This window comes from Anoplopoma fimbria, chromosome 8 (assembly GCF_027596085.1).
Source record: "Anoplopoma fimbria isolate UVic2021 breed Golden Eagle Sablefish chromosome 8, Afim_UVic_2022, whole genome shotgun sequence".
In the NCBI taxonomy this organism is placed as follows: domain Eukaryota; kingdom Metazoa; phylum Chordata; class Actinopteri; order Perciformes; family Anoplopomatidae; genus Anoplopoma; species Anoplopoma fimbria.
In genome coordinates this window covers 28325626-28340521 of record NC_072456.1, presented here as the reverse complement: position 1 = coordinate 28340521, position 14896 = coordinate 28325626, and the positions used below count along the sequence as shown (strand labels likewise).

The 14896-nt window shown below is 40.8% G+C and overlaps 2 protein-coding genes across 2 annotated transcripts; one reads left to right on the top strand and one right to left on the bottom strand.

Moving 5' to 3' along the window:
• Positions 1 to 61: 61 nt before the first annotated feature.
• On the top strand, positions 62 to 7688 carry zgc:172121 (uncharacterized protein LOC337599 homolog). Its single transcript, XM_054603384.1, has 8 exons — positions 62 to 227; positions 2493 to 2560; positions 3090 to 3262; positions 3362 to 3465; positions 4368 to 4529; positions 4620 to 4825; positions 5621 to 5703; positions 6112 to 7688. The coding sequence occupies exons 1-8, from the start codon at positions 123 to 125 to the stop codon at positions 6198 to 6200; spliced, it is 990 nt and encodes a 329-aa protein (XP_054459359.1). The 5' UTR covers positions 62 to 122; the 3' UTR covers positions 6201 to 7688.
• A 607-nt stretch (positions 7689 to 8295) lies between these two features.
• Positions 8296 to 14297, bottom strand: LOC129095039 (basic immunoglobulin-like variable motif-containing protein). The gene is made up of 9 exons (XM_054603383.1): positions 13811 to 14297; positions 13260 to 13389; positions 12618 to 12713; positions 11851 to 11955; positions 11670 to 11764; positions 11463 to 11595; positions 10408 to 10491; positions 10243 to 10339; positions 8296 to 9374 (listed from the first exon to the last, which is right to left on the bottom strand). Exons 1-9 carry the CDS (start codon positions 14295 to 14297, stop codon positions 9057 to 9059), a joined length of 1545 nt encoding a protein of 514 aa, XP_054459358.1. The 3' UTR covers positions 8296 to 9056.
• Positions 14298 to 14896: the final 599 nt, after the last annotated feature.

The following is a 14896-nucleotide window of genomic DNA, read 5'->3' as shown; positions in this document are numbered from 1 at the left end:
TCGAAATCACCACAATCGTCTAAATTCCGAGCGGCTGTGAACGCAACGTGTGAACCCGGAAGAACAACAGCAGTCTGAAGACAACGCGTGTTCTGCGCTGTGCTGAGGGTTCTGAGGAGAACATGAGCTCCTCTGCTCGTCTGGGCCGCTTCACGGGCGGAACCGGGCCGCTGGTGTTGGATGGAGGTCTGGCAACCGAACTGGAGGCTCAGGGAGCAAAGTTACAGGTAGAAACATCACGAAGAACCACGTGATGTCCAGTAAACTGATGACGTCACTGCACAGCTGCCTGTCAGTCACTGAGTCCAGTGACTGAAACTAGCAGCTAGAGACACACACACACACACACATACAGACACACACACACACACACACACACACACACAGACATACAGACACACACACATACATACAGACACACACACATACATACACACACACACACACACACACACACACACACACACACATACAGACACACACACACACACACACACACACACACACACAGACATACACACACACACACAGACACACACACACATACAGACACACACACATACAGACACACACACACACACACACACACACACACATACAGACACACACACACACAGACACACACACATACACACACACACAGACACACACACACATACAGACACACACACATACAGACACACACACACACACACACATACAGACACACACACACACACACACACACACACACACACACACACACACACACACACACACATACAGACACACACACACACATACACACACACAGACACACACACACATACAGACACACACACACATACAGACACATACATACAGACACAGACACACACATACACACACACACACACACACACACACACACACACACACATACAGACACACACAGACATACACACACATACAGACACACACACACACACATACATACAGACACACACACACAGACAGAGACACACACACACACAGACACACACACACACACACACACACTGAAACCATGAAGAGCATTATGAGCATTTGTCGTGTTTTTTTTAATATTGCTGAAAAAACTGCCAACATTTTTCAACAAAACCGTTAAAAACTAATAAATACACACAATAAAACAAGGGGGAATAAAAAACATGCACATTTCTCTGAAATAACAACTACAGAAACACAAGCAAGCTCAGTACTTGACCTGGTAAATTATTATTAAACCATAACCTCAAAAAACAGATGACAGTGTCGATGGTTTTGATAGAATGTTAGGATGTAAAATAAATTAAAGTAAAGTAAAAGCAGAACCAGGCTCAGGTTGATGTTCATTCATGGATCTGGTGTTTTTGTGATGGTCACATTTACACTTTACTAAAATACATATTTTCAAACTGTACTGGCAAGTTTTTTTATAGAAAAATTGTGCAAAAATACATTTCAATTTCATGTACATTATTATTTTCATTCATCTATGTGCAATATAACTTCCTACTACTTTTTCAATATCATTCTCAATATTATTTTTATGTTTTAGTTTCCATTACGCTCTGTCTTTAGTATCACTTTATATTTTAACTCTTTGTTGTTGTTTTTTACTTTTTCTATTTTTAGTTGAATTATTTTACTTATACTGTTATATTTGTCAGTGTTATTTCTTTTATACTTAATAATTGCTATATGTTTCTATATTTATACTATTGTCTTTTTCCTATGCTTCTGTTGAAATCGTGAATGAAACTCTGGCACAATAATTTATTTTATTAATAAAGTTATATCTAATATTTTTTGTCTTATCTTAAATAATACATTTCTTAACACAATTATTTATTTTTAATGGGTTCAAGTCTCCTACGATTCATATTTTAGGATCCTTTGGAATATTATTTTTTACTGTTCTAAAAGATATACACAGCGGGTAAAATAAGTATTGAACACGTCACCATTTTCTCAGTAAATATATTTCTAAAGGTGCTATTGACATGAAATGTTCACCAGATGTCGGTAACAACCCAAGTAATCCATACATACAAAGACAACCAAACAAATAAGTTCAGAAATTAAGTTATGTGTAATCAAATGGAATGACACAGGGAAAAAGTATTGAACACGCTTACTGAAATGTATTTAATACTTGGTACAGAAGCCTTTGTTGGTAATGACAGCTTCAAGACGCCTCCTGTATGGAGAAACTAGTGGCATGCATTGCTCAGGTGTGATTTTGGCCCATTCTTCCACACAAACAGTCTTCAGATCTTGAAGGTTCCGTGGGCCTCTTCTACCGACATCTGGTGAAGATTTCATGTCAATAGAACCTTTAGAAATATATTTACTGAGAAAAATGTTGACGTGTGTGTGTGTGTGTGTGTGTGTGTGTGTGTGTGTGTGTGTGTGTGTGTGTGTGTGTGTGTGTGTGTGTGTGTATGTGTGTGTGTGTGTGTGTGTGTGTGTGTGTGTGTGTGTGTGTGTGTGTGTGTGTGTGTGTCATGTAGGGAGATCCTCTTTGGAGCTCCAGGCTTTTACACACAGATCCTGAGGCCATCAGAGAAGCTCATTACAGGTCGGTCAACGTTAATATCAGTCAGTTTTAGTGACTTTAATATTTTGAGTGTTTTGACTTCTGTTCGGAGAGAACAAGACTTTTAATGACATCACCTTTTGCTCTAAAATTTGCGTCAAACTGATATTTCTTTTGGACTTCACAAATGTTTGGATCACATGAGTCGGAAACAATCAGCCACCGCTTGAATCTAAGTCTACAATTTGTATAAAACTAATAATATTTGTGTAGATTGATCTTTATCTGACACTGTGGCCTAGGAAGTAGTGAAGACAAAATATATATTTATGTATTTATCGTTAAATAGTTTAATATAAAGACTTAAGTATAAATCATCCAGTAAGTTTTTTATTATGATTTAAGTTATACAAGTGCAAATCCAATTTTGACGGATAAGAATGTAGGATATGCATACATGAACATTATGCCTTGTCAGTCATATTGTATACAGGCGTAAATAATCGTTAGTTGTAGTCTTGTTGCACAGAAATGACAAACGGTTGTATAAACCACATTGACGTATCTGCAGGTTCCTCCTCGCCGGTGCTGATGTCATCACCACGGCAACGTACCAGGCCAGCATCCCAGGATTCACCAAGCACCTGGACGTGAGCTCTGAACGCGCCAGAGAGCTGATGGCGTCTGGAGTCCAACTGGCCAAAGAGGCCGTGGACAGGTTCGTCTCTGAGGCCCGTCCAACAGGTACAGAACCAAACAGCCTCAATGAGCTGTGAAACACAGTCTCTGTGATGTCATGCCTGTGATGTCATGCCTCTGAGTTCTGTTGATTTGTCTCCGGAGGGCGGAGACGTCCGTTGGTGGCGGCCTCCGTTGGACCGTACGGCGCTTTCCTTCTCGATGGCTCTGAGTACAGCGGAGCTTATGCAGAGCAGATGAGTGTTGAGGTGAGTGTCTCTCAGCCAATCAGAACACAAAGAGTTATTATGCACAAAGTGTGATTCAATTTTATAGATTAATTTACATTAGAATGAACCCTCTGTGCATCACTGGGGCATCACTGCTGTATTATAGAGATAATACATGTTATTCTCCTGGTGTCCACTAGGGGCATCACTGCTGTATTATGGAGGTAATACATGTTATTCTCCTGGTGTCCACTAGGGGCATCACTGCTGTATTATGGAGGTAATACATGTTATTCTCCTGGTGTCCACTAGGGGCATCACTGCTGTACTATGGAGATAATACATGTTATTCTCCTGGTGTCCACTAGGGGCATCACTGCTGTACTATGGAGATAATACATGTTATTCTCCTGGTGTCCACTCGGGGCATCACTGCTGTGTTATGGAGATAATAAATGTTATTCTGCTGGTGTCCACTAGGGGCATCACTGCTGTATTATAGAGATAATACATGTTATTCTCCTGGTGTCCACTAGGGGCATCACTGCTGTACTCTGTACTCTGTCTGTAAATATAATATTTCAGTTATTGTTGTTTTTTCTACTGTTTTTTTTTTTATTGCTTATTTATAATACTTGTTTTATTTTATTTTTATTTTTCATTTTTTATCTTGTCTTCTTCTACTATGTCTCTTGTGTGCACTTTACTCTACGCTGTTGTAAGCCTGCAAATTTCCCCGCTGCGGGACTAATAAAGGATTATCTTATCTTATCTTATCTTACTATGGAGATAATACATGTTATTCTCCTGGTGTCCACTAGGGGCATCACTGCTGTATTATTAACTAATACAGAGAGAACACAAAGTATGTATACACTGACACCCGTCCCTGGGGACTCGGGGGTTAACTGATAATCACTGGTCTCTGTTTCTCCTCTCAGGATCTTAAACTCTGGCATCGGCCTCAGATCTCCGTCCTCTCAGCAGCCGGAGCCGACTTCATTGCTTTAGAGACGATCCCGAGCATCAAAGAGGCGTCGGCTCTGATGGAGCTGCTCAGAGAGTTCCCCGAGTCCAAGGCCTGGCTGTCCTTCTCCTGTAAGGTAGGTGAACCGTCGGACCAGTACTGACTCAGTGTTTACTGCAGTCCGTTGTTCCTAAATGACCCACGTTCTGTCCTCCGTCTCCCTCAGGATGGGCGCTGTATATCAGACGGCAGCCCGTTCACCGACGCCGTGCGGTTGGCTAACAGATCCACTCAGCTGGTCGCCGTCGGAGTGAACTGCTGCTCGCCGGCGCTGGTGGAGCCGCTGCTGGACTCTGCCGGGTCGCTGCTGAGCCCGGACCTGAGCTGGGTGGTGTACCCCAACAGTGGAGAGGACTGGGACAGAGAGCAGGGGTGAGTTTACATCGGGAGGACACGGCTGCAACTGGAATATATCATAGAAAACCTTTAAAGGGACGGTTTAATAGACTTTATGATATCTTATGAAGGTTTAACTGCAGCTGAGAAAACTATTACAACAATCTGAGCCGCTATATTAAAGAACGGTTGAATCATCACCTATTAATGAAGATCACAGACTCTAGAAGTGGTCGTAGTCATGGTGACGTCTCTCATTGGTTTGTGAACGGATGTTTTGAAGCCTCTAGTGCAGCACTTTGGCCGTTGCCATCTTGTTCTTTTGCAACCAGTTAACAGGAAGTGACCATATTAGGACACTTGTATATGTCTGTGGTAGGAGTCAACCTCCAGTTCTTTAAAGTGAAGTCACTGCTTCATGTGTTAAAGCTGCATTCTCTCTGCTGTCCACCAGGGGGCGACTCCTCTGGTTGTATAGAAGTCTATGAGAAAATGACTCTACTTCTCTCTTGATTTATTCCCTCAGTAAACATTGTAAACATGAGTTTATGGTCTCAATCTCTAGTTTCAAGTCTTCTTCAATACAGCATGATGTTCATTTAGTAAATGATGCTCCATTTAGAGTCAAACAGACCATAAAGCAGGGGATGCTTTAGGGCGGGGCTACACACTGATTGACAGGTCTCTATTATTAATAATGATACACTAATAAAACGGTATATAATAATGTAACACTCTGCATTATGAGCACTTTTACTTATTTCTACTTTTATGAAAGGATTTTTGTACTTATTCCATCACAGCTGATCGTTTCTTGTCTTTTACTTACAGGTGGTTAACATCAGAGAAAAGTCCTCTAGCATCAGTCACTGAACTGAGTCCCACATGGAGGAAACAAGGTGCAGATTTAATCGGTAAGATGGGCTGTTTATTCTTCTCTTTACCCCTCAGAGCATCACTATGTTATTCTTTGTGTTAATACATGTGGCATACAGTAACGAGAGGGAGGTTTTTTTACCCTCAGCTCCCATAATAACTATAATAAACTGTGTAGTCTAAATAAACTCAGACCTTTAAGGACAAAATGTCCCATTGAAACCCATTAAAATATAATGTTTGATCCCATTACATCATACAATCATTCATTCTATTATCTCAGGTTTAAATCTACAGCTCTGACCTCTAAACTGTATTTTTTATTGAGTCATTTTCTCATGTTTTGTCCTCTCAGGCCGTCACAGTAACTTTTAAAGTAGAATAAAGGTTTAAGTGTAGTCCTGATCCTGTGTCTCCTCTGAAGTCTCTGGTTGTTGGTTCTTTAGGAGGCTGCTGTCGCATCGGTCCGGCTCACATAGCAGAACTACGACTGAAGTTAAGAGGAAGCTGCTCGTCTTCAGCCGCTGCAGTTTAATTGGAATCAAAATATTTAACCATGATTGATAAGAAGAACGACATCTGATCCAGGAGTTTATAAAAAAATCTTAATTTATTGTAAAATAAGTAATAAATAAACCACGACATCAAATCACAGCATGACATCAGAGCTGGTTCAAAAACAACAAAGTGTGGCTGCACATGAACATGAAGATAAACATGCAGTCTTTAATATCTGAGGTTCACATGTCGAGGGATTCCACCATCACGTCTTTATGAACTGGGATCATCTAACGAAGCACAACGACACTTCAACTGGACTTTGTTCCCACTGAACTAACCAATAAGAAGCCTGCTTACCTGTACAAGGAGTTATCACCTGTCCACAGAAACACAGCAAAAGCTTTGTTGAATGAAATGTGAGTTTAACATGATGATTAAGAAAATGAACATCACAGAAATGTGATTAGCAGCAGGATATAAATGAAACTGTGAGAAGTGGTTCTGGAGTTCAAGTCGACACAGAGCTTCAAAGCTGTGAGGGGTCTTGACCTTTGACCCTTTTGTGACATTTGTATTAAAGATAACTAACAGGTTTTATGATGATTGGACAGACGATCTTTTTTATCGAGCAGATCTGTTCATGGCCACGCCCCTTCTTTGGCAACGCCGTCGCCTCCTATTGGTCGATTTCTAAAACATTTAGGGGACGTGTTTCAACAGCTTCATTAAAAATATTAGTTTGCTTTTACAAACCTTCGTTGATTTATGAGCCCAACAAGTGAGCAATGTCAAAATGTCTTTAAACTGGTTCAACATCAGGACAGTTTTCTGATGTTTACGGTCTGATCTTTGTCGAGCCACCTTGATTTTTAGCACTTGTGGCGCCCACTAGTGGCTGATTGGAATGAAACTTTCAGGTTATGTTTCAGGTATTCTTGAGAACGTATCCAGCAAGTTTCATGATGATTGGTCAAACGCACAAGTATTCAATTAAAATTCAACAAGGTCCACGTAGAGAGAACGTCAACGTCACAATAATGTCTAACTGGCGTTATGATTTAGTTCCATATATATTGAAGTAGCCGAACAGTTATATCAACGTCTGTACGTCATCAACATCTGACTGTCAAATCAAATAAATAAAGTTCTATTGAATAATATCTCAACAATATTCTTTGTCAGGTTTCAAAATGAACTGGATGAATTATAAATAATAAATACTCTCATATTTCTTGGGCAGCACTTGCACATAAAATACGATGTGTAGTCTCACTCATAACATATGACCGTAAAATTAATAAAACGCAATAAAGCTCAATAAAGTTCATGTTCCATTGTTCATCTTTGAGGCCGTAGTTTGATTTGTGAATATTTTTGTGTTTGCAGTTATGTCATTATGATTTATGTTACAAACAAATTTTACCTTCTTTGCAACAGAATCATTAGCAGCTCAAACATTCTGTGTGTTAAGTTTTCTGCCTTAATAAGTTACATAATAAAACATAGAAACTGTACTTCCTGTGTTGCTGCTGTTTCTATATTTTAAATAATGCTTAATCGTTCACAGACGCTGGTAAAGACAGAAAACGTGTCAAAAGTCATGAGGACAAACAGAAACAATTGGCAGACCTTCACCAATGCTGACTTTTAACAGATTATTTGATCAAAAGCACTAAAAAACTACAATATGAGCCCAAAAATGACACCATATCTGACCGTCGTAAAAAACACCAATATTCAAGTAAAAGTCTGGTGATATTCTATATTTTCTGTATTTCTGCCATGAATACTCACTGAAGCATCAAATGTGAATCAGTCCGCCGCTGAAAATATTCCCCAACAAAAACAATATGTACTCCTGTTTAGATCTATATAGCTTCTGTTTGTTTTGTTAAGCAGCTTTAATCGTTAGACATAAAACTACATTTATTTAAAGATTTGGGTCTTCAGTAGAACCAAACGGGCTCTCAGTGCTAGAGACAGTACGGACGTCCACCACCGGACCTTTATTCAACAATAAAACATGACAGAGACATATAATGTTTTCATCCCGTTTGAATTGTGCCATGAAATAACCACATGAAGTTTGTACATACAAATTTTGCACGTTAAGAAGAGGTCTCAGTTTGCCTTGAAACTGTTGAAGTATGTGACTGTGAAACTACTAAATTAAAAAAAACGACACTCAAAAGAATGGCATAACCACTTACTGTTTGTATATAAGAAGTGGACGTAGTCGTTGTGACATGACTCATTGGTTTGTTCAACGCCCCGCCCTAAAGCATCCCCTGCTTTATGGTCTGTTTGACTCTAAATGGAGCATCATTTACTAAATGAACATCATGCTGTATTGAAGAAGACTTGAAACTAGAGATTGAGACCATAAACTCATGTTTACAATGTTTACTGAGGGAATAAATCAAGAGAGAAGTAGAGTCATTTTCTCATAGACTTCTATACAACCAGAGGAGTCGCCCCCTGGTGGACAGCAGAGAGAATGCAGCTTTAACACATGAAGCTCTGACTTCATTACAACATTGAGATAAAGTTACATCTCTACGTGTAACGTAGCTCAGCTGGTGTTGGTGATGAATACTGTGTGAGACGAGATATAAAGTTCACTAAAACTAAAAGTTAGTAAAACAAACTTTAACTTTCTTGACGTGCAAAATGACCTCTTTAAATCTACAAACGTCACATGTAACAGGATCAAAACATTGTTTGTCTCTCCGTGTTTTCTGTATCATGTTTTCTGATATGAGGTCCTCTGGTGGACGATGTGAGGGGACGGACTTCACCTCTCTACTGATGGACGGACTAACAAGGAGTCTTTGTTGGCAGATAAATGTAGAGTACCACCAGACCTTTAGTGTCTCCGGTCCCGTTCTCTTCAGTCCGTGACGTCCTCCTCCAGGTTGCTGTCGGGGGAGCTCCTCTGTCGGTACTCCGTCGTGTTGGACAGACGTTTCCAGCTGCCGTCCTTCTGCCCCCCCGTACTGTGGGAGCGTCCCAGGAAGCCCAGACGCTTGGACGGCGTCCTCACCTCGTCTTCCTCGGCGGCGCTCCCCTGGGCGGTGCGCTCCGGGCCCTGGTGGTGGTGTTGGTGGTGGAAGTCGTGGCGAAGGTTCTCCAGGTTCAGAGCCCAGGGGCCGAGCTTCTGCCAGTTGACCCTCTGGAAGGCCATGATGCAGTGCAGGTTCCCCCCCACCTAGAGACAGGAGCGACCGCCGTTAGAGACACGTTGATACAACATAGAGGAGCAGATCAGTGAAGTCAGGGTTCCATTCTGAAGTCTGTAGACCATCAAACATACTAAATGTTATACTTTTACTTTGGTTTAGTAATTTATAGTGTTTTTATAATTTGCCTTCAACCAATACTCATTTTCACTGAACAGAACCTGAACGCATCATAATGTAACTGAACTGAACCTCTGTTCATTAGCCGTTAGCGGTGCTGCTAACGTTACTAGCTCTCCTCCTGTTAGCTGTTAGCGGTGCTGCCTAACGTTACTAGCTCTCCTCCTGTTAGCCGTTAGCGGTGCTGCTAACGTTACCTCCTCCTGTTAGCCGTTAGCGGTGCTGCTAACGTTACTAGCTCTCCTCCTGTTAGCCGTTAGCGGTGCTGCTAACGTTACTAGCTCTCCTCCTGTTAGCCGTTAGCGGTGCTGCTAACGTTACTAGCTCTCCTCCTGTTAGCCGTTAGCGGTGCTGCCAACGTTACTAGCTCTCCTCCTGTTAGTTAGCGGTGCGTTAGCGGTGCTGCTAACGTTACTAGCTCTCCTCCTGTTAGCCGTTAGCGGTGCTGCTAACGTTACTAGCTCTCCTCCTGTTTGGTGCTTAAACTAGCTCTCCTGTTGGTTTAAACACAGATCGGTTGTTTACAATGTAACATTATCAGAGATCAGAGACTAGAAAAACATAAATGACGTCCTGATCTCATGTTTTACTGAATATTGGAGGATAACGATGGTCAGTGAAACTTTATTTACACTGTGCTGGTTAACGTTAGACTGTGTCATTAATCATTACTGCACTAATCACTATCATATAGAATAACGCGATGAGTCGGGGAACCTTCTTGGTCTTGCGGCGTTGGATCCCTCTCTCCGTGTGACGGATGTCCAGGTATTCTGGGTTTTGTGTGTTGAGGTCGGTCACGATGTCCATCCATCTGAAAGAAGAGGCTCCATGTTGAAACGGCTCAGATACAGAACCTGATCAAACAGATTGATTACTTACTTTTTACAGTGGATAGCGGGGTGTTTCCTGCTGGGCTCCCCGATCAGGATCCAGTGCTCCATCTCATTAGTGGGCAAAGGGCCCCTTTAAAGAAAAAACAACAACTGTCAGTCTGTAAACTCTTTAGGAAATGAATTATTTATTAATTAATCAATAAATAGAAAACTATGTTAGAACTGATTATTTTAGCCATTTTAAAGCAAAAACAGTAAAAATAATGATTCAAAATTCCTCATTTCAGCCTCTGTGTTGATTTTCTCCTGTTCTCTGTTTTATATCGTAGCAACTTGAATATTTTGGGGATTTTGAACATTTAGTTTGGAAAAACAAGAGATAAGCAAACGTCACCTTGGACTGACTTCTGATAGTAAACTTAAAGTGAAACAAACAAAAAAATAAGCAGTGGAAGATATTTTAAACTGAAGCTAAATAGAAACTATATTTTTTCAAAACTAAACTTAAACAATATTCACCAGTTAAAAAACTAAAATATAATAAAAATGAACATAAATTCAATGAGTTTAGTTTTTTAACTTTAATTCATCGCCACTGAAAAAAGGAGACAGCATGAACTTCTGCCAATTGAACCTCAGAAGCTGACTACATTCCATCAGCTACGCGACTTCACATTTCTCCCTGTTGTTGTTTTTCACATGAAGTCTAGTCTGATAGAAATAAAAACAGGAACATGATTTAAATATTGTTGCAGATCAAATGTCATTTAACCACCAAGCTGTTCAGGTCCGATGTTATTCTGAATGTGGTAGTGAAAGAAAGGAGATTTCAACATTATGAAGTAGTATTGGAATATTCTGTATGTTTCTGGAGTTACATTATATTATTACTAACAAAAACAAACTAAAACTAAATCTTTCTGAAAAACTGAAACAAAACTCAAACTAAGAAAAGCGCTCTAAGAAACCCCCAAATAAAATAAAATAAATTCAAAAATGTCAGAGATAAAATAAACTATTTTAACCTCTCTGACATTACAGACTTTAGGACTAATTAACAAACTATAATCAAAGGTGACACTGATGTATCTGTGATTCTACCTGTAGGCCTTAGCCGCTCTGAGGGGCGTGGCCTCGAAGCCCACGGGGCAGAAGTAGTGGTTCTGGCAGTGGTAGATGTAGGCCATGGACTCGTCCTTCAGACCCTGGGTCAGTTTCATCAGCGCTCCTTCAGCTGTAAACATGTGAGAGGTTACCAGCTCTCTCCTCATGGTTCACATCAGCTGTAGTCGTGTTTGTGTCACTCACCCGTCTCTCCGGCCGTCTTGTGTTTCCCGTGTGGTTTGTACAGAATGTAGGAACATCCTCGAACACGGAAGTTCTCATTGATCTGTCTGAACCAGCTGTGAGGGAGAAGTTCACAGATCACTGATCTGCAGACAGTGAAGAGGTTCATTTAAATAAAGAGAGAGCGGTCAGCTCTGTTTACCGCATCAGAGTAGCGTTCCCCGTGAATGGACCGAACTTGATTTCTTCAAAAGGAGGCTGGAAACCCAGAATATGCAGAGCCTCCTCCTGAGAGATGGGGGGGAGGCTGAGGGCAGACACAAAACAAGGTTAGTGTCTGAGGAGGTCCACATGAAGGTCTGATCCCAGAGTCCCCCTAAAACCTTCAAACCTGAACCCTCAGAGACTAAACCAACCTCACCTGGTAGATGGTTGAGTGTGAGAGACTGTGAGGCCTTGATTTGGTGTAAATACAAATGGGACAGATCACGTTACCATGACAACGTCATATTGTATTATATACAATTGTGGGTAATTATTTTATATTTTTTACTTCCTGACTTGAAGGTCTTCCAGGCTCTTTCCTCACAAAATGATGGTGATTTAAAATAATCTATTTACTTGTTTTTGTTAAAACAGTGTGATGAGGTCTCTGGTTTCATGTGTTTTCATGTTTCATCTTTAATCCTTAATGAATGTAATATTCCAGGCTTAACTCACATGTGACTTCCTGTTCGTTTACCATGCTTCCACTGCTAACCCCGTGTTTAAAGTAACATAGCTATGAATTGTGGGTAATCCCCTCAGGCAAAGTCTGCAGAAATGCAGACTTACATAAAGTGTTCATAAAGGACTCAAAATGTCTGAGAGAGACTCAAACTTTTGACGGTTTGACATGTGGGTCAGAACTAAACTCTGAGTGCTGGGATGAGGTTTATGTTTAAGGTTCATGGAGGACTCTCTGCTCACCTTCCTGCTCCCAGAGTGCTGTAGAGGAAGTTCCAGCAGGAAACCAGAGAAGAGATCCCACATGACGTCTTGTACTGAGGCCGGCTGATGCAGTACCTGAAGTAAAACACACAGTAACTAGAAAGTAAAACACACAGTGAAGTAGAAAGTAAAACACACAGTAACTAGAAAGTAAAACACACAGTGAAGTAGAAAGTAAAACACACAGTGAAGTAGAAAGTAAAACACACAGTGAAGTAGATTACAGGTGGTGACGTCTGTAAACACAGATATCTTTAAGGTCCCACCACCTCTCCTACATTAGAGAAAGACAACGACTTTATGTTGTTTAGACTCTTTTGTTGTAGTTTTCTGTCTCTGAGGTTGTTTTGCCTGTTTTCAAAGTCGTTGTAAATCTCTTTATGTTTCATTACAGCTGTTTTTTCATCTTTTTTGCTGTTGTTTTGGTAGTTAGTTGTCTGTGGTTGTTTGCACTCTTTTTGCAGTCATTTTGCATCTTTCTGTAGTGATGAATCTTTGTAGTCTTTTTATGTTCCCTTTTAGTCATGTTGTGTCTCTTTGAGGCTGTTTTGGATCTCTATGTGTATGTTTTGGTCTCTAATAGGAATTCCTGGTGCAGCGTGATGTTCTAAACAGAACTACCATCTCCTGAGGTCCAGAACTTTTCTCTGCTTGACGTCCTCCAGCGTGGCGTGAGGAGGAACGTCCTGCAGGTTTCTGCTCGGCCGGTCTGAAGACTTCATCTTCTTGGTGCTGCTCTTCTTCACATTACCTGAAACACAGCATCAGTCAGTGGAGTCACACACGTTTCAAATCCAGCCAAAGATGTTCTTCATGGTTCTCTATAGATCATCCAGATATCTTATAAACAAGCTCAGTGATAGTGTTTGATTTTTCGTTTAGAGGACGTGAACTAGAATCTGTTTCATATTTATTCTCATTATCGTTGACCCGATATCTTCCTCATTGTCAGTGTTTTGGTTCATTTTGTAAAAAGAGAAAAAGTTAGTAAAGAGGTAGAAATAAAACACAACGTTTAGTTTACATTCTGCAAGTGTTAATTGTAAAAAGTAAACGTGATTCTGCATCAGAGGAGTCTGAACCAGGGTCTAAACTGTTCAACGACTAAACAGCAGATCAATAAAAACTTCTACTTCCTGTAGATGTTTACACATAACCATTCTGCTTCTTACTTGTTCTGATTTTTCTCATGAGCACGGCGTTGAAGTCCGTGGTGTCGATCTCCCAGGCCAGAATAGGTTTAGTGAGACCTGAGGACTCCTCCTCCATGTCACAGTCCCCATCTGAGCCCACATGGGCCTCTCCAGACCAGCCGGCTCCGAGATCCACCAAGGCTTTGGTCTTCCCCAGAGACGGACCCTCGTCCTGGGGGTTTGGGCCGGCGTCCCGGGCCGCGTTCGGGGGACAGTAGACGGAGGCGGCCTGGTTGAGGAGAGCGTAATCGGAGCAGACGGTGTAGAACTTCTCCCTGGAGTGGGTGACGGGGCAGGTCCACTGCAGGTGGAGCTCAGCGCTGGAGGCTCGTCTCGCTCTGGCGGCGTCGCGGGCGACGGAGCCTACGAGACCGCGGTCCTCCTCCACATCGACGGGCCGCTGCAGACCAGACGGTCCAGGCGGTCCGGAGAGGTTTGGTCCTGGACCTTCCTGCTGGTTCGGCATTGATCCTCGTGTGTGACGAGTTAGAGTCAGTGTGATGAGGTGAAGGCTGAGATCTCTGGTGATGAAAGGTGAGACGTTTTTAGAAACACTTAACTTAACTTAATGACATCATCCTGAACAGTGAAGACACATTAACATCATCAACGTGACGTAACGAGGTCAGACTGAGGAATCACTCGTTTGTGCAGCAGACAATCCTAAATAAATATGAAGCTTTGTTTTTGGGTCTTGGATATATTAAACGTTACTTTAAATGGATCTTTGTTTCTTGTCTTTGTTGATGTTGCAAAAAGAGTCGCTGTGATGAAAGAAACATTCAGACTCAATCTGACAATAAGTATCATCATCATCATAATTAGACTATTACCTTGTAAAATACTGTCTAATAATGTATCTATTATTATGATTTAATTATAATTATTGTATTATGAATATTATATTATTATTATTATTATATATGTTATATTTGTACTATTATTATAATATGGTTATTATTTGTATTATTTGTATTATTATTATAATATGGTTATTATTTGTTATTATTACTATTATTATAATATGGTTATTTGTATTATTATTATAATATGGTTATTATTTGT

What these genes read in the sequence shown, in the direction of transcription:
- LOC129095039 (XM_054603383.1), bottom strand. Translation starts at nt 14,297, where the DNA reads ATGCCGAACCAGCAGGAAGGTCCAGGACCAAACCTCTCCGGACCGCCT. An exon ending in GTTCTGGACCTCAGGAGATG is followed by an intron (nt 12,714 to 13,259) that starts GTAGTTCTGTTT and finishes GTTTTACTTCAG; the next exon opens with GTACTGCATCAGCCGGCCTC. An exon ending in AACGCCGCAAGACCAAGAAG is followed by an intron (nt 9,375 to 10,242) that starts GTTCCCCGACTC and finishes TCCTGTCTCTAG; the next exon opens with GTGGGGGGGAACCTGCACTG.
- zgc:172121 (XM_054603384.1), top strand. Translation starts at nt 123, where the DNA reads ATGAGCTCCTCTGCTCGTCTGGGCCGCTTCACGGGCGGAACCGGGCCG. An exon ending in CTCAGGGAGCAAAGTTACAG is followed by an intron (nt 228 to 2,492) that starts GTAGAAACATCA and finishes TGTGTCATGTAG; the next exon opens with GGAGATCCTCTTTGGAGCTC. An exon ending in GACTGGGACAGAGAGCAGGG is followed by an intron (nt 4,826 to 5,620) that starts GTGAGTTTACAT and finishes TTTTACTTACAG; the next exon opens with GTGGTTAACATCAGAGAAAA.